Here is a 21,731-nt window from a genome sequence, read left to right on the forward strand (position 1 = left end):
GTACTTGCTTCCCGATTATTAGTGTACACTTTACAGAATAACGCCTTACCAAAGGGAAGCAAGAGGGATTTTTTAAAATATTTTTTTACTGGTGACGTCGGATCCAAGGGGGGCTGCCGAATCTACTGGGGATGCCTCAGCTAGCTCATCAGGCTTCCATGCCTCAGCTGACTCGAAAGGTTCTCAAGCCTCGCTTGGCTCGTTAGGCTTCCATTGCCGAAGCTACCGGGGATGCCTCAGCCGGCTCGTCGGGCTTCCATGCCTCAGCCGGCTCGACGGGCTTCCATGCCTCAGCCGGCTCGACGGGCTTCCATGCCTCAGCCGGCTCGACAGGTTTCCATGGTACATGCGCCTCAGCAGAAACGACCGGCCCACTCCTGGTCCTCGGGACCGTCCCTCTGGTCGGCGTCCTGCTGCTGGAGCCACACATCAGGGAGGGGGTAGTTTCACCTCTACTCCCGCTCCTCCTCTCTGGGGCTCGTTGACGCCAGTTTATACATTAATAAGCACACCTGCCACCATCGTTACGTGCACCTGCACCTCATGACTCAACCAGACTCCATCACCTTCCTGATTACCTCCCCTATATCTGTCACTACATTTGATTCTTCGACCCAGGCGTTATTGTTTCTGTTTATACATTTCATGTCTGTGCGCTACTCGTGTTTCTTGTTTTGTTCCGTGTACGTTTATTTATTGAATTCACTCCCTGTACATGCTTCCCGACTATTAGCGTACACGTTACAATCCCACATATATTTTTGTAAATATGATATTTCAAAAATAAATTATCCTTTATTATTTTCCCTAAACCTACCACCCCTCCCCTAATTGGAGAAAACTAATAGACAACAAGACGTGTATGCACTCACTACTGTAAGTTGCACTGGATAAGAGCGTTTACTAATATGGAAACGGAATGAATAGACCATTTCAGTTTTCACATTGAAATAAGTTGCATTTGTATTCAGACTCCTTGACTTTTTCCACATTGTTATGTTACAGCCTTATTCTAAAATGGATCCAATTGTTTTTTTTTCTTCATTCATCATCTACACACAATACCCCATAATGACAAAGCAAAAACAGTTTTTTTTTTAATTTTTGGAAAATGTATAAAAAAAAACCAGAAGTATATACATAAGTATTCAGACACTTTACTCAGTACTTTGCTGAAGCACCTTTGGCAGCGATTACAGCCTAAAGTCTTCTTGGTTATGACGAAACAAGATAGGCACACTTGTATTTGGAAAGTTTTTCCCATTCTTCTATGCGGATCAGGTTGGATGCACAGCTATTTTCAGGTCTCTCCAGAGATGTTCGATCGGGTTCAAGTCCGGGCTCTGGCTGGGCCACTCAAGGACATTCAGAGACTTCTTCCAAAGCCACTCCTGCTTGTCTTGGCTGTATGCTTAGGGTTGTTGTCCTTTTGGAAGGTGAACCTTCCCCCCCAGTCTGAGGTCCTGAGCGCTCTGGAGCAGGTTTTCATCAAGCAACTCTCTGTACTTTGCTCCGTTCATCTTTGCCTCGATCCTGACTAGTCTCCCGGTCCCTGCTGCTGAAAAACATACCCACAGCATGATGCTGCAACCACCATGCTTCACCGTAGGGATGGTATTGGCCAGGTGATGAGCGGTGCATGGTTTCCTCCAGTTCAATCAGTTCATCAGACCAGAGAATATTGTTTCTCATAGTCAGAGTCCTTTAGGTGCCTTTTGGAAAACTCCAAGCTGGCTGTCATGTGCCTTTTACTGAGGAGTGGCTTCCGTCTGGCCACTTTACCATTAAGGCCTGATTGGTGGAGAGCTGCAGAGATGGTTGTCCTTCTGAAAGGTTCTCCCATCTCCACAGAGGAACTCTGGAGCTCTGTCAGAGTGACCATCGGGTTCTTGGTCACCTCCCTGACCAAGGCCCTTCCTCCCCCGATTGCTCAGTTTGGCCAGGCGGCCAGCTCTAGGAAGATTCTTGGTGGTTCCAAACTTCTTCCATTTATGAATGAGCGCTCTGGAGCCCTGCAATGCTACAGAAACGTTTTGGTACCCTTCCATAGATCTGTGCCTCAACACAATCCTGATCAATGGAAACAGGATGCATCCGAGCTCAATTTAGAGGCTCATAGCAAAGGGCCTGCATACTTATGTACAGTTGAAGTCAGAAGTTTACATACACTTAGGTTGGAGTCATTAAAACTCGTTTTTCAACCACTCCACAAATTTCTTGTTAACAAACTATAGTTTTGGCAAGTCGGTTAAGGACATCTACTTTGTGCATGACACAACACATTTTTCCAACAATTGTTTACAGACATATTATTTCACTTATCATTCACTGTATCACAATTCCAGTGGGTCAGAAGTTTACATACACTAAGTTGACTGTGCCTTTAAACAGTTTGGAAAATTCCAGAAAATGATGTCATGGCTTTAGAAGCTTCTGATAGGCTAATTGACATCATTTGAGTCAATTGGAGTTGTAAATTGGACGTGTACCTGTGGATGTATTTCAAGACCTACCTTCAAACTCCGTGCATCTTTGTTTGACATCATGGTAAAATAAAAAAAAATCAGCCAAGACCTCGGAAAAAAAATTGTAGACCTCCACAAGTCTGGTTCATCCTTGGGAGCAACTTCCAAATGCCTGAAGGTACCACGTGCATCTGTAACAATAGTACACAAGTATAAACACCGTGGGACCACGCAGCCGTCATACTGAGCTGTCATACTGCTCAGGAAGGAGACGCGTTCTGTCTCCTAGAGATGAATGTACTTGGTAGCGAAAAGTGCAAATACACTTAGGTTGGAGTCAGAACAGCAGCAAAGGACCTTGTGAAGATGCTGGAGGAAACAGGTACAAAATTATCTATATCCACAGTAAAACGAGTCCTATATCGACACAACCTGAAAGGCCGCTCAGCAAGGAAGAAGCCACTGCTCAAACACCGCCATAAAAAAGCCAGACTACGGTTTGCAACTGCACATGGGGACAAAGATCGTACTTTTTGGAGAAATGTCCTCTGGTCTGATGAAACAAAAATAGAACTGTTTGGCCATAATGACCATCGTTATGTTTGGAGGAAAAAGGGGGAGGCTTGCAAGCCGAAGAACACCATCCCAACCGTGAAGCACGGGGGTGGCAGCATCATGTTGTGGGGGTGCTTGGCTGCAGGAGGGACTGGTGCACGTCACAAAATACATGGCTACATGAGGATGGAAAATTATGTGGATATATTGAAGCAACATCTCAAGACATCAGTCAGGAAGTTAAAGCTTGGTCGCAAATGGGTCTTCCAAATGGACAATGACCCCAAGCATACTTCCAAAGTTGTGGCAAAATGACTTAAGGACAACAAAGTCAAGGTATTGGAGTGGCCATCACAAAGCGCTAACCTCAACCGTATAGAACATTTGTGGGCAGAACTGAAAAAGCATGTGCGAGCAAGGAGGCCTACAAACCTGACTCCAGCTCTGTCAGGAGGAATGGTCCAAAATTAATCGAAGTTATTGTGGGAAGCTTGTGGAAGGCTACCCAAAACATTTGACCCAAGTTAAACAATTTAAAGGCAATGCTACCAAATACTAATTGAGTGGATGTAAACTTCTGACCCACTGGGAATGTGATGAAAGAAATAAAAGCTGAAATAAATCACTCTACTATTATTCTGACATTTCAAATTCTTAAAATAAAGTGGTGATCCTAACTGACCTAAGACAGGGATTTTTTTACTAGAATTAAATGTCAGGAATTGTGAAACTGAGTTTAAATTTATTCGGCTAAGGTGTATGTAAACTTCCGTCTTCAACTGTAGATTGAGGGGAAAAAATAATTTTATCCATTTTAGAATAAGGCTGTAACATAAAATGTGGAAAAAGTGAAGGGGTCTGAATACTTTTCGAATGCAGTGTATACATTCTATATACATTTTACGGACAAAATTTATTTTACCAATAGTTATTTATTTGTTTTTAATCCCATCCTTCAGCTACCCTCAACCCCTCCCATCTATCTCTGAAGACCATCCAGTTTGATTTCTATTCACCATATATTTTTAACTGTGCTGTTTCACAAAATTTCTGAACCTACAGTATTACACTTTTTACGGACACAATATATTTTATTGTATTTGCCATATATTTTTTAACTGTGCTGTGATGTTTCACAAAAGTTCTGAACCTTTCTATTCTCATAGTTTCTACAGATCTGCAGAGCTGGGATGGCATGGATGGCATTTTACTTGGATGCTGAATGCTTGCTAAACACTCAGATTGGTGGGCAAGCGCCCGGACAGACGGACAGGTGGATGAGAGACGGTACCTGTTTGAAGCGTGGTGGTACGCTCCAGCCGCAGGCCTGCATAATGCCGTCATCGCGGCGCATGTGCTCTCGGACCTGCCGGTACTGTTCCCGGCGCTGCTCGCGACGAGCTGACAGCGCAGAGTCGCTAAGGAGAGACGCAACACCATTACTGGCCAGTCTAGAACAGAGGGTGGAGAGAAAGAAAGGCGTAGAGAGAGAGAGGCAGAGAGAGAAGCGAAGCGTTAGCAAGCGCAGCCAGGCTGCTGCAAAGAAAGAGAGAAGCTACAGCGGCATTGTGTGTTTTTAAGCAGTTAAGCTACAACCAGCTCAACAGCCATGAGAAAATGAATGGAAAACAAAAGAACAGGAGTAGAGTGCAAAATAAGAAGCAATCACAATATGTGATCTGCACTTAACACTAATCATTAACAATGCACAAAGCAGTAATATGAACTAGCAACCATACTTACATCCTTTTGCACTTTAACATGAAGGCACATGCAAGAACACTACTAACTGATTCAAAATATGTTAGTTTTCCTGCTTATTATCATCATTTCACTCACAAATATGAGGGAAAAAATTACATCACACATACACATACTGTAGGATTACACTTACGACAGTGCAACCCCAACCTCTCCCCTACACATGCATAAACAACTAACTCTACAATGTTTAGAGGGTGGACGAGGGAGGGATGGAGAGAGGAAGGGATAGAGGGACGGAGAGATAAGAGGGATGGACGGAGGGAGAAGGATGGACGAAGGGAGAGGGATGGGAGGGAGGGACAGAGATGGAGGACGATCAGAGAGATAGAGGGATGAAGGTATGGACGGAGACAGAGTGAGGGAAGAATGTAAATAAAAAGGTTGGTGTGTGTTTTTCGCTCACTCTTCTGGGAAAAACTCCAGGGTTCGGTTTGAGGTGGAGATCTGACACATGGTGTGGTTGCGTCTCTGGGGGAAGCCTGCAGGGGACGGGGACTTGTAGTGGATGTTGACGCTGTAGTACGGACGCTTGACTGGCGGAGGACTGGCCGAGGAACTGAACAGACGGGCGAAACTGGAAGGAGAGAAGAGAGAGGGAGAGAGAGAGAGAGAGAGAGAGATGTACAGTCAGAAAGTTTAGTAACAATTTTATTAACTGTACATTACAAAGCATACAGTACACAGCCTTAAGGTGTCCGCATGCTTCCCAGCCGAAACAGTTCGGAAGAGTTTGTGCATATATTTTGACAACATTGTGACGTTTTTGTTTGTTTTGGACTTCGGGTAAGGGTTTTTCTAAGATCTCCTCTGCAAAAACGTCAAAATAAATGCCGCATTTCTTGATTTATCTTAGATTAATTCTGACTATTTTGAGTCATCTCAAAATTGACAAACAGTACTATTGCTGCTTTTTTCTCGTTTTTCAAGCGAACATCTTTTAAGGGAGTAAGCGAACACACTCATTCGGTTCCAGCCAAACTAGGTGCTAGCAGAACTGAAGCATGATGACACCTTTATGCTACATGGCACTGATAACAACTCACAACTGCCAGATGGTGGATTTCTTCTTCTCCTGCATCTGAGGACTCTCCCTGGATGCCCTGAGGAGACAGAGATTTTGATTTTAATTTGATTTTAACTTATTTGGATCTCTTTTAGTCCTCATTTGGACTAATCTTCCAAAAGTACTTAAATAGAGAGAGGCATGTTTCTGCAGGAATAAAGCATGGGAGCAGCATATACCTAGCCTGGTCGCAGATCTGTTTGTCTTGCCAACTTCTATGGTCATTGTCATGCTAAACATAGGAGATAAGGCCTGCCTCTCCTGATCATCTCTGTCCACCAGACGGCCTACAGCATCTCCATCAGCCTCTCCTTGTACTGGTTCCTCTCCCCTTCACCCCTCCCTCCCCTCACTCCTCTCATCACCTGATCATCTCTGTCCACCGAACGGCTCTCTCCTTGTACTGCTTTCTCTCTCCTCACCCCTCACTCCTCACCCCTCCACCTTCACTCCTCCCCCCTCTTCTCCACCTGATCATCTCTGTCCACCGGACGGCCTCCTGTAGTTCCATTAGTCTCTCCTTGTACTGGTTCCTCTCCATCAGGACCCTGGCCATCTCCACCCGTGTGAAACGCCGACGCTGCGTCATGGTCACATCCCCATCCACCATCGGAGACGAGTACTGAGAAAGAAAAGGAGGAGGCGAGAAGGGAGGAGAGAGGGCAGGGGAGAGAGGGGAGGAGGAGAGAAGAGAGGAAGAGAAAGGGAAGGATGAGAAGGGAAGAAGAGAGAGGGCACAAGTTGCATTCATACCCTTTTACACTGTCGTGCCTGCCGACCCCAAACTGTTGTTTGCTGGCATTCAGATATTTTATTTTTCACAACATTTTCAGAAGGCTAAAAGCAAACTATTCACTGCCAAAACGAGAGGCATAGTTAGCTCAACATGCCTCTAGATCAGCGTTTCCCAAAATAGGGTCACCTGATGTCTTTTGAACGACTTAAACAAAAACATATTTTGACCCCATCACTTAAAGAAAAGACTCTAAGGAACACATACAGTGCATTCAGAAAGTATTCAGACCCCTTACCTTTTCCCAAATGCTGTTATGTATAGCCTTATTCTAAATTTGATTAAGTAATTTTTTTCCTTCATCAACCAACACACAATACCCCATAATGACAAAGTGAAAGCAGGATTTTACTTTTTTTTTGCAAATGTATTACAAATAAAAAACAGAAATAACTTACTAACATAAGTATTCAGACCCTTTGATATGAAACTCTAAATTGAGCTTAGGTGCATCCTATTTCCATTGATAATCCTTGACATGTTTCTTCAACTCGATTGGAGTCCACCTGTGGTACATTCAATTGATTGGACATGATTTGGAAAGGCACACACCAGTCTATATAAGGTCCCACAGTTGACAGTGCATGTCAGAGCAAAAACTAAGCAATGAGGTTGAAGGAATTGTCCATAGAGCTCCAGGATTGTGTTGAGGCACAGATCTGGGGAAGGGTACCAAAACATTTCTGCAGTATTGAAGGTCCCCAAGAAAACAGTGGCCTACATCATTCATAAATGGAAGAAGTTTGGAACCACCAAGACTCTTCCTAGAGCTCGCCACCCGGCCAAAACTGAGCAATCGCAGAAGAAAGGCCTTGGTCAGGGAGGTGACCAAGAACCCGGTGGTCACTCTGACAGAGCTCCAGAGTTCCTCTGTGGTGATGAGAGAACCTTCCAGAAGGACAACTATCACTGCAGTACTCCGCCAATCAGGCCTTTATGGTAAAGTGGCCAGACAGAAGCCAATCCTCAGTAAAAGGCATATGACAGCCAGCTTACAGTTTGCCAAAATGTACCTAAAGGACTCTCAGATCATGACAAACAAGATTCTCTGGTCTGATGAAACCAAGATTAACTCTTTGTCCTGAATGCCAAGAGTCACATCTGGAGGAAACCATGCACCGCTTATTCCCTGGCCAATACCCTCCCTACGGTGAAGCATGGTTGTTGGCAGCATCATGCTGTGGGGATATTTTTCAACGGCAGGGACTGGGAGATTAGTCAGGATCGAGGGAAAGATGAACAGAGAAAAGTACAGAGAGATCCTTGATGAAAACCTGCTCCAGAGCGCTCAGGCAGGTAGCCTAGTGGTTTGAGCGTTGGGCCAGTAACCGAAAGGTTGCTAGATTGAATCCTCAAGCTGACAAGGTAAAAATCTTTAATTCTGCCCCTGAACAAGGCAGCTAACCCACTGTTCCTAGGCCGTCATTGTAAATAAGAATTTGTTCTTAACTGACTAATAAAAATATAAAAAATAAAAAGGACCTCAGACTCACCTTCCAACAGGACAACGACCCTAAACACACAGCCAAGACAACGCAGGAGTGGCTTCGGGACAAGTCTCTGAATGTCCTTGAGTGGCCCAGCCAGAGCCCGGACTTGAACTTGATTGAACATTTCTGGAGACCTAAAAATAGCTGTGCAGTGACTCTCCCCATCCAACCTGACAGAGCTTGAGAAGTTTTGCAGAGAATGGGAGAAACTCCCCAAATACACGTCTGCTAAGCTTATAGCAATTTTACCCAAGAAGGCTTTAATTGCTGCCAAAGATGCTTCAACAAAGTAAAGGATCTGAATACTTATGTAAATGTGCTATAATTTTCATTGTATTTTTATGTATTTGCAAAATATTCTAAAAACCTGTTTTTACTTTGTCATTATGGGGTATTTATTGTGTATAGATTGATGAGGGAAAAAAAAACTGTTGAATCCATTTTAGAATAAGGCTGAAACATAAGTAGGGCTGTTACGGTGACCGTATTACCGCCACACTGGCAGTCACGAGTTATGATGGCAGTCAAATTCCATGTGACAGTATTGTCACGGTAATTAGGCTTCTCCAAGCTCTGATGCTGCTGATGGTCATTGGTAGACTACCAAATTTGCTAACTGCCTGGTACTCTGCACTTCATTGTCTTTCTAATTTCGCTGACATCAATGAAAATGTGTTCGAAAATCGAATCAAACACTTCATGAGAGCCCATGAGCTCACAACATTTCTATAGGCTATGCAATTGCGTGAGAAAACAGAGTGATGGCTTCTATTAAAAAGAGGCGGATCCTAACAGCTTTCTATAGGCTAGGCCTGCTATATTTATTTCTCAACCTTCCTAATATTACGCACATTGCTTCACTTTAAAACAGGAATATAGTCTACCTGGCTGGCATGAAAATGAACCACGCAAAAAGCATCCTCCATTCGCTATTTAAGTGCATAGATGACATGTATTTTTTCCCCCGCTGCCCCCGTTTCGAGACAGGTGCATGATAATGGTTAATTCTAAATCAAAACAAATTTCGCACATATATTATTTAGTATATATAAAGACAAGATTAAATCAAGAATAGTGTGATGGGTGACAATATTACCTTATCATTTGTGAATGATATATTATCACTTTTGAATGATGCCCAGCTGAAAGCAAACAGCACATGCTTTTTTTGGGGCGACTTTTTCAAATCATATTGGCACACCTCATGTAGCCTAGCCCATAGGCCTATCTGTTTTGATAAGGTTTGTATCACAACTAAAGTGGCCAAATAACTTCTTAAAATGAAGCATACTAATCTGCTTTACAATGGGTGTGGAGCCTAACTGGCATACATACGCAGCACGTGAGTTTCAAGTTTGCGGAGGATAATTTTCACCATAAAAATGCACCTTTATAATAAATGCATTACATGCATAATCGCATTTGTGGTCACTTTTGAGAATGGCGTTTTCCTGCTAATGGAACATTCGCGCTTATAGCCTACTTCCGTGTGCACATTGCTGCGCTTATAATGTGAAGAAATAGCCTAATAGTTCATCAACAATTTTAAGCTAAATGTTCTCATCTGTGGTTGTATTCATTTGGGATCTATTGCTTCCCACAACTGTCCCGGACTACGTTTGGAATATTTATTTCTCACACAGAATAGGTCAATTGACATAAGCTAGTGCTTTTGCTAATCATTATGCCTACTCAAATTGTTGGCTGATGAAAAGTAAATGTGGACAGTTCTCCCAATATCTTCAATACGCGCCTCGGAATTGGATAAGGACGTGCGCAGTTGCGTCCCCGATGTGTCTGTTCTCACTTGTAGCCTGTGAGAAAGACACGATCACGTGACAGAGCCATGTGAGTGAGAGGTGCTTCGGCATGCAGGGTGGAGAAGGGAATTATAATTTTCAGCCCAAGGGCATAACAGCCACAAAAGGCATGGATTCTTTAAAGGGGATTATGGCCAGACAAAGGGGATGCAGCCGGGTAGTTCCGGGGCATTATCAAGTGTTTGTGAAATTGTGAATGAGTGACTGATGAAGTGTGTACAGCCTGCACAAAAAACTAAGCAGAGCTCAGGACTTTCCTGCGACTTTTTTCAAATGATCAGAGTTGCATGATGCAGCCTTAGGATGTATTAAAAATCAAAACCTATAGCCCAATATTTCTACCACAACTAAAGTTGCATAAATAACTCTAAATTAAGCATATAGGAGTACCTTTTTCTTTGTTAACCGCTCAACACAGAATCGGGAGTGCGCACTCCCTCAAACCGCTTGGAGAAAATATTCTGTCTATTTTATTCAGCTATGTTCAATTGTATTCTTCATACTATAAAATAATATAAATAATGCTATGGAATTCTAAGCAAATCTTGTCTGTTAAAAATTAACTAGTGTAGCCCACAGCCATATGGCATAGCCAGATCAGGGCCTATCATTAGGAAAATGCAGAGTATGCTACTCTGTTCTTCTGAAACAGACAACATTTTCTTAACATCATGTTTCTTTAGACCCGTCTAAAATAAATAATGGATTTATTGTGATGGTGTATATTACATGTTCCAAAGGTCTGCATCAGTGACTTGTAGGCTATGCGTGGAAAAAGGAGATGCTAAATGTGTTTATGTTAATTAACAGTCAATTAACGTGAGACCGGCAGTTATTTGCCTGACAATCACTGGCTGACAAAATGTCATGACCGCCACACCCCTAAACGTAACAAAATGTGGAAAAAGTGAAGGGGTCTGAATACTTCCCGAATGCACTGTATGCGTCTTCTGTTTCCCTCTACAATGCTCAGAAGCCACATAGGACCTATCAGAACAGAGTGGATAAGACCAGGCACTAAATCAGACTGGGGGGAAAAAGAACAATCAAGATCATACAAAATTACAGCCTGATGATCTTCTGAACTTCTCAATACCTTTCTGATGCATTTCAGTCACTTCAAACCATACTTCCTTCAGATTGAAATACTGTCAAAAGTATAATCAGACTGATTTGTAATAGACTGTCATAACCCCAATTAAAAAAAGTTAACTGACTGTTAATTACATCACTTTGTTTACATGGTGGGGTCGCACATTTTTTTTTATATCAAAATGGGGTCGTGGGCCAAAAAAGTTTGGGAACCCCTGCCCTAGCCAATTTTAGTTGAGTAGGTATGTGAAATACGGTTGTGAAATGCATATGAGCTCAATTAGGATTGAGGGCTCCTGCAAAGGCATTTCTGTCAAACTAGCAAGGTCAGCTCTACGGAGAAAGCTGGCACAAGAATCTCAATAGTACTTGGCAGGTGGCATTCTCCCAGGATTAACCCATATACAATAAATCTACCAACTACAGTAATTCAATATTTGAAAAAAAATAAAAAACACTTTTGTACTTGCCTTTCTTGCACTTTTTCTGTCTGTAAAATTAATTATGCAATAAAAGGCGCCTTTAAGCTCAAATATTGATATATAGTGAACAAAAATTGAAACGCAACATGTAAAGCTTATTTCTCTCAAGTTCTATGCAAAAATGTGGTTATATGTTAGTGAGCATTTCTCCTTTGCCAAAAGAATCCATCCAACTGACAGGTGTGGCATATCATGAAGCTGATTAAACAGCATGATCATTTCACAGGTGCACCTTGTACTGAGGACAATAAAAGGCCAATCTAAAATGTGCAGTTATGTCACACAACACAATGCCACAGATGTCTCAAGTTTTGAGGGAGCGTGCAATTGGCATGCTGACTGCAGGAATGTCCACTAGAGCTGTTGCCAGAGGATTGAATGTTCATTTCTCTATCATAAACTGCCTCCAAAGTTGTTTGCTGATGTCAATGTTGTGAACAGAGTCCCATTGTCATGCCATTCATCCGCCGACATCACCTCATGTTTCAGCATGAGAATGCATGTCGCAAGGATCTGTACACAATTTCTGGAAGCTGAAAATGTCCCAGTTCTTCCATGGCCTGCATACTCACCAGACGTGTCACTAATTTAGCATGTTTGGGACAACGTGTTCCAGTTCCCGTCAATATCCAGCCACTTCACAAAGCCATTGAAGAGGAGTGGAAGAACATTCCACAAGCCACAATCAACAGTCTGATCAACTCTATGTGAAGAAGATGTGCCACGCTGCATGAGGCAAATGGTGGTCACACCAGATTCTGACTGGTTATCTGATCCACACCCTACTTTTTTTTTTAAGGTATCTGTGACCAACATTTGCATATCTGTATTCCCAGTCATGTGAAATCCATAGATTAGGGCCTAATGAATTTATTTCAATTGACTGATATCCTTATATGAACTGTAACTCAGTAAAATCTTTGAAATTGTTGCATGTTGCGTTTATATTTGTTCAGTATATTAACCATCATATCAAAGTAAACTTGGAGTCAAGCGGTGATGTGTTGTGTGGTCCTCCCACCACGACTTGGGAAAGCATGCAGTTTATTAGGATACAAATGAAATAAGTTAAGAACTTCAGAGTGGTGAAAGTCCACAGTGATGAGCTTAATGCTCCTTTCCAATAAATATCTAGAGTCTTATTCTGGTGACATGATGATCGATGCTTGGCTACTGTTTGACAAGTAAAAATAATCTCACTCTTTTGTCCATAATAATCTCATCATGTAGTAGGCTATTCCCGAACTGTATCTGTGAGGTATTGGCTAGAGCGCATATGCCAAGACCAGAGTGGGCACATTCGCTATATAACAAAACATGTTTTGTGACAAAACCATCAGTAGAGTTGAAAATGCGATGGAAACCCATTTATATTGTATTTTTATTCGGTACATAGAAATTTAACAGCAAAAGTTTTTTTTATGTGCACTAAATCACCAAGCACAGCCTTTTATCAGCAACAAGTCAATTTGATGAAAACAAATCTCCGACGGAAATACATTTTAGAATATTTGCATGAAAATCTGTTGTCAATTAGATGGAAACCTAGCTTATGACTCTATTAATGTGATATGTGGTTGTTGTATCTAGTTACTAACGCACTAACTGTAAGTCGCTCTGGATAAGAGTATCTGCTAGATGACTAAATGTAAATGTAAAATGTAAATATTTTGGTTTGTTTGACTCACATCTTCTCCTCCTTCATCCTTGGAGTCCTGAGATGCTCCCAGAGTCAGAGCCTCTGCTCTCAACCTGAGGAGGCAAAGAGTCATAAGAGTCACAAGTCACACACACTATGCCCGCCCGCACGCACACCCTCCCACAACCCCTCACCTCTTCAGCTCTTCTTCCAGTTCTTTAACCTTTGTGTCTACTTTGTTCTTGGCGCCCCTAAGGGCCTCCAGTTCCTCTCTCAACACCTCATGCTCCCCAGAGAGCTCGTCCACTTTGGCTATCAGGTCGTTCTTCACAATGTTCAGAGCATTTCTGCATGGGGAGAAATGGGAATCAATAATTGTACTGCTTTACTCAATAATCCTTAAACAAAAGTCTTCAGGTGCCAACTGAAAGGCATTTCAACTGGAAAAGGAAAACCTGTTGTGGGGGAGGTCGGGGGGGCATGGTTTCCGGGTGAGGGAGGGAGGACACGGGCAGGGGGATGGGGACTGATGGGGGGGTAATGGGTTGGGGTTATCTTGGATTCATTTCTTTGATTGTTTTTTTTTACCTGTTACCTGGCCTCAAAAGAAAACTGACAAAACTAAATAAAAACACAATAAAAAAAAACACTTTCTCTCCGTGTCTTACTATCTCTCCACACACACACACACACACACACACACACACACACACACACACACACACACACACACACACACACACACACACACGTGTGTGCTCTCTATTCATAAAAAAAAATCGTTTTTACTCAACCCTTGCAAAAGAACAGCCCCCTAGTAAATCTATCTTGCACCAAACCATCTTTAATGTGCAGCAGCACAACAAACAAGTGTAGGTTTACAACACTTACTTGGTCTCCAGAAGATGTTTGTTCTCTGTCAGCAGATTCTCCACCTCCTTGCCCATCCCTGTGACATTAGTGTTAGCATTGATTAGCACTAACAACACTCTTTCTAGCCTGGTCCCAGATGTGTCTGAGAGCACAAACAGACCTAGGACCAGGCTACACTCATTCTATAGCTCTATAAACACTTCATGAACTCTCCAACTGTTCATTAACTATACATTTAGTTAACCTTTTTTCATAAACAGATTAATCGTCTTTGAATGTGAATTCTGGGGCTATTCATGGGTTAATTCTACTTCAGTAATGTATGAACGTTTGGAGGTTTTGGGGAGCATCATGGTGTTTAAACCAACTCCTGCAAGCTGAAATGAAACCAAGAAAAGACCAAAAGATTTCCCAAAACAATACAGATACAATAAGGATGTGTTTGCTGTGACATGCTCAAATAAAAGGGGAATGGATCTCTGAAATTAAGTCATTCAACTGAAGGTTTTTTCATCCGCTTTGTGACGCCCTGAATTTGTCTGAACCGTATCCGTGATTCCCCTTTAATTCCCTATTGTATAGCCAGCATTATCTGCGCAAAAGTAGGTTGTGACAGTTGCGCGAGAGAGGAAGTGTTCTACCCTCAGCTTGGAAGCTTGTTGAGGCCCAGTTTGTTTTGTTTGTAGTACAAAGTGTGTACTGTAACTGTGTGGCAGGATCAACCAGTATTGGCTCTACTTAGGTCTATTGTTGGACTACCGATCTACGTTGGTCTCCGCTGTTTCTTCGTGGCCTTTCCCCGCTGGAGATCAGTTGGCGGATTGGATTGTCTGACTGACCGATTGACTACAACTTTTTGCATACGGTATTTAATTTGTTTTAGTGTGATGTATAACGTGATGATTTATGTGTTCAGTTCAGGGCCGGCCCTCCCATTAGGCAAGATTAGGCCGCCGCCTCTGGCGGCATTTTGACAATTGGCTGCCGCCCTCCAGCACCCCTGATCGGCTACTACACCGCCCGCGGCACCCCAGCCACCAGCTCATAGCGTTGCTGCAATCCATTCCCGCTTCTCCCGAAGTTCACTCCCACTATCATTGGTAGCTATGGTGATGTGTGTGTTTATATGCGATTTTCCAATTGTGAAACATTAATAAAAATGTATCTGGCAATTAAATGATTGTATTTTTTTTTTTATGTTTGTGTGTGACGAAGACGATTAGTGGTTAAGGCAGTAGCCTAACCTAACCTGTTAACGTTAGCTACCTACTACTAGTGGATATAATTTGAGCTAAAAGTAATCTATAGAGATTTGAAACCATTTGCTACCATGTCTAAGAGACAAAAACTTTCAGGAAGCGGGATATGTTAGTGCAGCCTGGGCCACATCAGGATAAGGAGGGGAATTTCCCAAGAGATGAGGGGCAACGAAACTTTTCGGTGGCCCACGGGGAGAGAGTGAAGAGACCAAGGTTTTTGCTGCAAACTTTTTTCACACGAGTGCAAATCTGCGCTGGTCAGGGATGGAACCAGGGACTGGAAGAATCTGTGCCACCTCCTTAGCTCGCATGAGAAGTTGCATGACCACCTAGATAGTTCCCAAAGGTGCAAGGAGCTGGAGATCAGACTGGTGTCCAAGCAAACTCAGATGATTTGATTTCAGGACCATGGACAGCTTCGAGAGAAGACATCGCTGACTGCAATGCAGCACCACAGCAGAGGAAAGAGGCCACTCTAGGTGGAGACAAAATAAAATGTTTAAACTGATGTCAGACAATCAAATTCGGTATGTAAATAAACAAAATTCGTTAAGGGTGGGTCATTGACATAAATCTTATTTTGCACTGCTCCAGCGAAACGAGGCCCACCATGCATTTATGACAGCAGTTGTTTCCAAAGCTCAAATGATATTACTGTTTTACAGTTCTACAGGAATATTTAAATATGTGTTAAATATGTTATCAGTGTTATTTTTATTGTAATTGTAACAATTATGGGGTCTTGCCATGTGTGATAACAGGTGGGATATTATTAATAAGTAACTTGTTTTCCTACTATAGGTAGGTTGCATAGTGATAGCAACATTGTAACTCTCCAATGCATGGGTTAAATATAATTGGAGCTTATTTCTTCATCTTCCAAAAAATAAGCGGTAAGCCTACCTGTTTGACAGACACAATTATCCTATCCATTGATGACGGTATAGCCAAATACTCCAACACAGTCGCATGCACTGACTGATACAATACCTCCATGTCCGAGAAGGGCTTGGTGTGTTTGACTAAAACAAGGGCTCGAATTGAGTGATTGTATCACATACCATTTGTTAAAGAAGAGGGCAAAAATGACATCTATTGTTTGCTTTATATTTTGAAATAAATACATAAAACGTATCCAGATTATATCAAGAGTTCTATAACAATGCAGAATGTCCAGGGCATTGGTGATTTTATCAATGTAATCAGATTGAAAATATTAGGCTATGCTATTGACATTGAACTCATTATATAGCCTACTAACCAGATGTGTTAAACATTGTGTTTAATTTGCAGCATAGGCCTATTAATTGGGCTGCTATTATGTTCTGTTCCTCTGATTTTTGTCTTGCCTTGGGCAGCAGAACGTCCAGGACCGGCCCTGGTTCAGTTGTAGTGAAGACTACAGAGATGTGACACTTTATAGTTGTGTGGTAAAACTGTTTCTTGTAATCTGATTGTGTTAATGAGACCGGGTTTACGCATCACTTTATGAAAGGACAATTGCGTGACTGAGACCACTTGGGTTCACTGAACTCCTTTACCGGGCTGGACTCTTTTAGGCCTGAGGTACAGGACTTTTCTTGAGGAACCAGAGCTCATTGTTTGTTATATTTATTATGTGTGTAATCATTTATTTTGGTAATACAACCAACACAAAAGAACACCATTGATTTGAAGTTATTTCCAATGTTTTAAGGGTTTATGAAAAGTGTATGTCCACACTGACTTTTACATGAGTCCTTTGTAGACTTGACGGACAGGACGGGACTCATTCCCTCTCAACCAAAAAGGAGAAATCAATATTTTCTCTGGTAGGCACAACCTACCTGGCAACCCTACAATCAATAACCTCGTGTCAAAATCATTAGAGCTTTCTCAGTGTCAAACATGAGGACGAAGCAATGGATTAAAAATCTAAATAAAAGGTGAAAAACAAATACAAAAAGAAAAGGTTTGCCAGACTCAAATAACAGCCAACAGGAAACGGGTGGAAGTGACATCACAGCAGAGGAAGAGGTAGGAAATGGCATCACAACATGGAACGCAGAAAAGACAAGACATCACAGACAGACACAACAACATGGGAGGATGAGCAACAGCCAGAGATGCTGAATAAGGCTAGAGGAAGCCTTACCGAAAAAATCATCACGGACTGGGAGAGAGGAAGAGAAACGGGGAGAGAGAATGAGAAAGAGGGAGAGGGGCACAGACCAGAGAGAAAGAGAGAGAGAGAGAGAGAGAGAGAGGAGGGATGGGTGAGACAAAAAAGAGAGAGAATACTGATAAGCACTTGTTATATACAAAAGCTTGAGAGAGTAAAAAGAGAGCTTGGATTTGTCCAAGACCAGAGAACACTGTCAGTTTAGACTCAGAGAGATTCACCTTCATTGACCACATGGTTCAGTTGAGCTTTGTAACGTTATGACCAACCGATCACAAAGAGCATTATCTGGACGATATCTGGACTAGATCAACATTTAAAACAACTGTTGTAGCATGTAATGCCAGCATCATGTCATTGGGTAAAGCCTACAGGCACACAGTGGTAATTTATGTCTTGGAAGGTGGGAGGCAGGTGGGAGGCAGATGTGTGTGTGTGTGTGTGTGTGTGTGTGTGTGTGTGTGTGTGTGTGTGTGTGTGTGTGTGAGAGAAAGAGAGGGTTCAGATACACACCTGAGAACTCCCCTAGAGGTGTATCCAGCATACACAGGAAGAGAGAGAGGAAGCACAGAGAAGGGTCATGGGTCAATAAACAAATATGATCGCAAATAAATAAACCACTCATAAAGCTCTGTCAACTAAACCTGGTAAAAGAAAGTAAACCAAGACTAAATCAAGGATAATTTAGCTTGCCCTGTAAAATCAACCACTCAAATATATCAAATAAATGGGGACTGCAGCCATGGCACAAGTGATATCCGAGGGTGCTTTGCAGTGCAGTGGAGGATGGGGGAGCTGCCGGGAATGTGAGGTGGTGGTTATGAACATTCCGCTGTGTGCAGGGTCAAAGTTCAGAGCTAGCCAGTGCTATGGCAACGATGACACAGCTGGTGCACTAAGCACCGCAGCTTACATTCCCAATGACTCTTTGCTTAGTGCAGACAGAGGTCGGGTTCCAGGGTGACTACATTTCAGACGCATGCCAGAACTCACAATGCTCAATTGGTGTTTAACATATCAGCTAACCACATTATTTGAAATAGCAATCTGACACCCGACTGTGCAGTCGATGACATGACACACAACCATTGGTTAATGCAATGCAACGTTTGCAATGTAGACAACCTGGAACACAACCAGAGACTGGCCTAGGCTGCCTTCCAATAGCTAATTTGCATATACCCCACCCAAAGCTCCTCTGATTGGCTTACCTAAAAGCTCAGCCCCGGCGTCAACATCCCCGATGATGTCAGACTTTGCATCCTTGATCTCATGGTAGAGAGAGTCAGTGTTGATACCGAACGCCTCATTCACAATGCCCTGGGAAGGACTGACACACACACACTGATATTTAATCATTGCTGTGTGTGTGTGTGTGTGTGTGTGTGTGTGTGTGTGTGTGTGTGTGTGTGTGTGTGTGTGTGTGTGTGTGTGTGTGTGTGTGTTACCTGTTTCCTCCACCATAGAGACGGGGGTCCACACACATATCCAGCTCTGGTGTGGAATCGATGATCTCTTGGAATTCTGACCACTCGTCACTGCTACCCATACCTGAGTACAGATACAATATCATACACACTCCACACCGTATTCACAAAGCATCTCAGATTAGGAGTGATGATCTAGAATCAGTTTTGCCTTTTAGATCATAATGAATAAGATAACTTGGACAGGGGGGGACCTGTTCCTAGATCAGTACTCCTTCTCTGTGGGACTTTATGAATACATGCCCTGATCACACAATGATCCACTCATGTTAACGTGTGTGTGTGTGCATGGATGTGTGTGTAACAGCACGTTACACTCACCGATGCTGACATTCCTGGTTTCCTGGGAGACCTGCACCTCCATGTTTTTGCTGAGGTGTTTAGCACTCTTCATGCCGCGGCTTACAGCATGCATTGGGTCGAACTCGCCGGGTGGGAGGTAGCCCTCGTTGAGGGGCGTGACGGTGGCGGAAGGGACGGAGGAAGTGGGCGTGTTGGACTTACTTCCTGTGCTACTGGGCGTGGCCGCCACCGAGTCCGACTCAGAACCATCCTCCTGGGGCATCAGAGGTCAGTGGTTAAAAAGGTTAAGGGGTTGCATTGTTAAAGATGGGCTGCATCCCAATTCTCCACCCTTCTCCCAAAGTGTACACGTGCACACTTCCCTTCATGGATTTAACAATGGTGGAAACTTCCTCCAGACAATGTTTGCACCAAGCCAATGCTTTTAAATTAATGACGGAGAGTGTGCAATGCACATTTAGGCTGAAGGGTGGCGAATAGGGAAGCCAGGGTTTTTCTCTTGCAAGGCTCGTTGTAATCTTCACAAGCTTGCTTATACTTACAATCTTGCGCGTACACATAGTAACAAAGCATCACACTTACATGTGAAACGGGATGTAAAGACAGGTGCAAACGGGACGATAGAATCTAAGTTATGTTATTGTAGAAAAAAGTACTTAAGTGAAAAGAAATTACACCAATTTAATGTAATATTTTTGTCCTAATATTAATGTATTCATCATATCTGTTCATACACTGTCATGTCTTCATTACACTCACCGCCATAAAAAACTAGCGACAAACACCACAAAGAAAAGCCCTTGGAAGACAAGGGACACAAGCAGGCGTGAGGGATGTGTCTGGATGATTCTGAATGACGGTGGTAGTGGTGGGTGTGGCATGACGTGTTCTGCAGACGTGAGGTCCAGGGGGAGTGTCTGGGTGCATCCCAAATGACATTCTATTCCCCTTTATAGTGCACTACTTTTAACCAGGGCCCATAGTGCTCTGGTCAAAAGTAGTGCACTATAAAAAGAATAGGGTGCCATTTGGGATGGAACCGCTATCACACCTGGTAGCCAGAGGTGTAGCGGGATTGGCTGAGCTCGTTGACCTGCCTGAAGTCGGTTCCAGACCCAGGCATTATCAACCCCCCCCGAGACCCGCACGTACCATCCCCATGCCCTCTCCACTGGGGTACAGGCTCAACGACGGGGGACGCTCCACTTTGCTGCTGGGGGAAAAGAGAGGGGGCGGGAGGAAAGAGGAGGACAGGAGGGGAGAGCACAAAACAAAGGAGGGAAGAGTAAAGGTTTGAGAGAAGAAAAAGGAAATGAGAATGAAAGAGAGAGGTGAGAGGAAAGAGAGAAGGAAAGAGAGACGGGGAGATAGAGGGTGGGGCAGAGAGAGAGAGGTGAGGGGGAAAAGAGAGGAGAGGGGCAGAGAGAGGGGGAGAAAGGGGACAGAGAGAGAAGGAGGGGCAGAGAGAGGGGGAGAGCAGGAGATAATGTACTGTACATTAGGTATCTGGAGAGGTGAAAGCTAACTTTGGGGTTGTATAACATAAAACTGAAAATACCTGGAATAAGTAAAACACACAAAGCCAGCTACTGGACAGACTGACATAATATGACACGATATATCCATATTATGGAGAAACAGGAGAGGCTATAAGGACATGCCTGTTGCCCAAATTGATGACGTACTGTATGCCGCGCAGCTGAGAGTAAAGTGGTGACGAGCGGATTGGTTGGGTTCAGTCAAGCTGGTGCGAATGACTAGGGCAACTGTGTTGTATCGAGGCTTGCCGACTGGAGTTGCTTCCCACCGCGCAGCTGTATTACATGGTCAATTTCTTCCATCCCAATTTATTTTATTTTGAGTAGGATAATAGCCTACACAAAAAAGAATGTGTAAAATTGGTAGTAACCATATGGATGTCACCATGATACAGTCTACTGCTCAATGGGTTGAGTTTGCCAGCAACAACGTTCATTAACAGGTTTTTAAAAATTGCACCAAAGAAAACTCTGTATACATGAATGATGTCACTCTTGCTGCTGGTGATTCTCTGATCCACCTCTACGCAGACGACACCATTCTGTATACTTCTGGCCCTTCTTTGGACACTGTGCTAACTAACCTCAGACGAGCTTCAATGCCATACAACTCTCCTTCCGTGGCCTCCAACTGCTCTTAAATGCAAGTAAAACTAAATGCATGCTCTTCAACCGATCACTGCCCACACGTCCAGCATCCCTACTCTGGACGATTCTGACTTAGAATATGTGGACAACTACAAATACCTAGGTGTCTGGTTAGACTGTAAACTCTCCTTCCAGACCCACATTAAGCATCTCCAATCCAAAATTAAATCTAGAATCGGCTTCCTATTTGGCAACAAAGCATCCTTCACTCATGCTGCCAAACATACCCTCGTAAAACTGACTATCCTACCGATCCTCGACTTTGGCGATGTCATTTACAAAATAACCTCCAACACGCT

The 21,731-nt window shown here is 43.1% G+C and overlaps 1 protein-coding gene across 11 annotated transcripts in view; it reads right to left on the minus strand.

Annotated features, from left to right (window-relative positions):
- LOC115192107 (C-Jun-amino-terminal kinase-interacting protein 3) overlaps positions 1-21,731 on the minus strand; it is a 76,689-nt gene that overhangs the window by 26,641 nt on the left and 28,317 nt on the right. For 3 of the 11 annotated variants that reach the window (XM_029750243.1, XM_029750250.1, XM_029750242.1), the window contains 13 exons: positions 20,399-20,459; positions 19,265-19,499; positions 18,905-19,007; positions 18,668-18,786; positions 17,970-17,981; positions 17,430-17,447; positions 14,055-14,112; positions 13,358-13,510; positions 13,213-13,276; positions 6,318-6,469; positions 5,828-5,884; positions 5,188-5,358; positions 4,312-4,471 (listed from right to left, as the gene is read on the minus strand). In XM_029750243.1, the coding sequence (XP_029606103.1) occupies positions 4,312-4,471; positions 5,188-5,358; positions 5,828-5,884; positions 6,318-6,469; positions 13,213-13,276; positions 13,358-13,510; positions 14,055-14,112; positions 17,430-17,447; positions 17,970-17,981; positions 18,668-18,786; positions 18,905-19,007; positions 19,265-19,499; positions 20,399-20,459 (1,363 nt within the window). The remainder of the gene's footprint in view (positions 1-4,311; positions 4,472-5,187; positions 5,359-5,827; positions 5,885-6,317; positions 6,470-13,212; positions 13,277-13,357; positions 13,511-14,054; positions 14,113-17,429; positions 17,448-17,969; positions 17,982-18,667; positions 18,787-18,904; positions 19,008-19,264; positions 19,500-20,398; positions 20,460-21,731) is intronic. The other 8 variants (XM_029750252.1, XM_029750249.1, XM_029750245.1 and 5 more) reach the window with 6 other exon arrangements.

The sequence above is a fragment of the Salmo trutta genome, chromosome 4 (assembly GCF_901001165.1).
Source record: "Salmo trutta chromosome 4, fSalTru1.1, whole genome shotgun sequence".
Classification (NCBI taxonomy): domain Eukaryota; kingdom Metazoa; phylum Chordata; class Actinopteri; order Salmoniformes; family Salmonidae; genus Salmo; species Salmo trutta.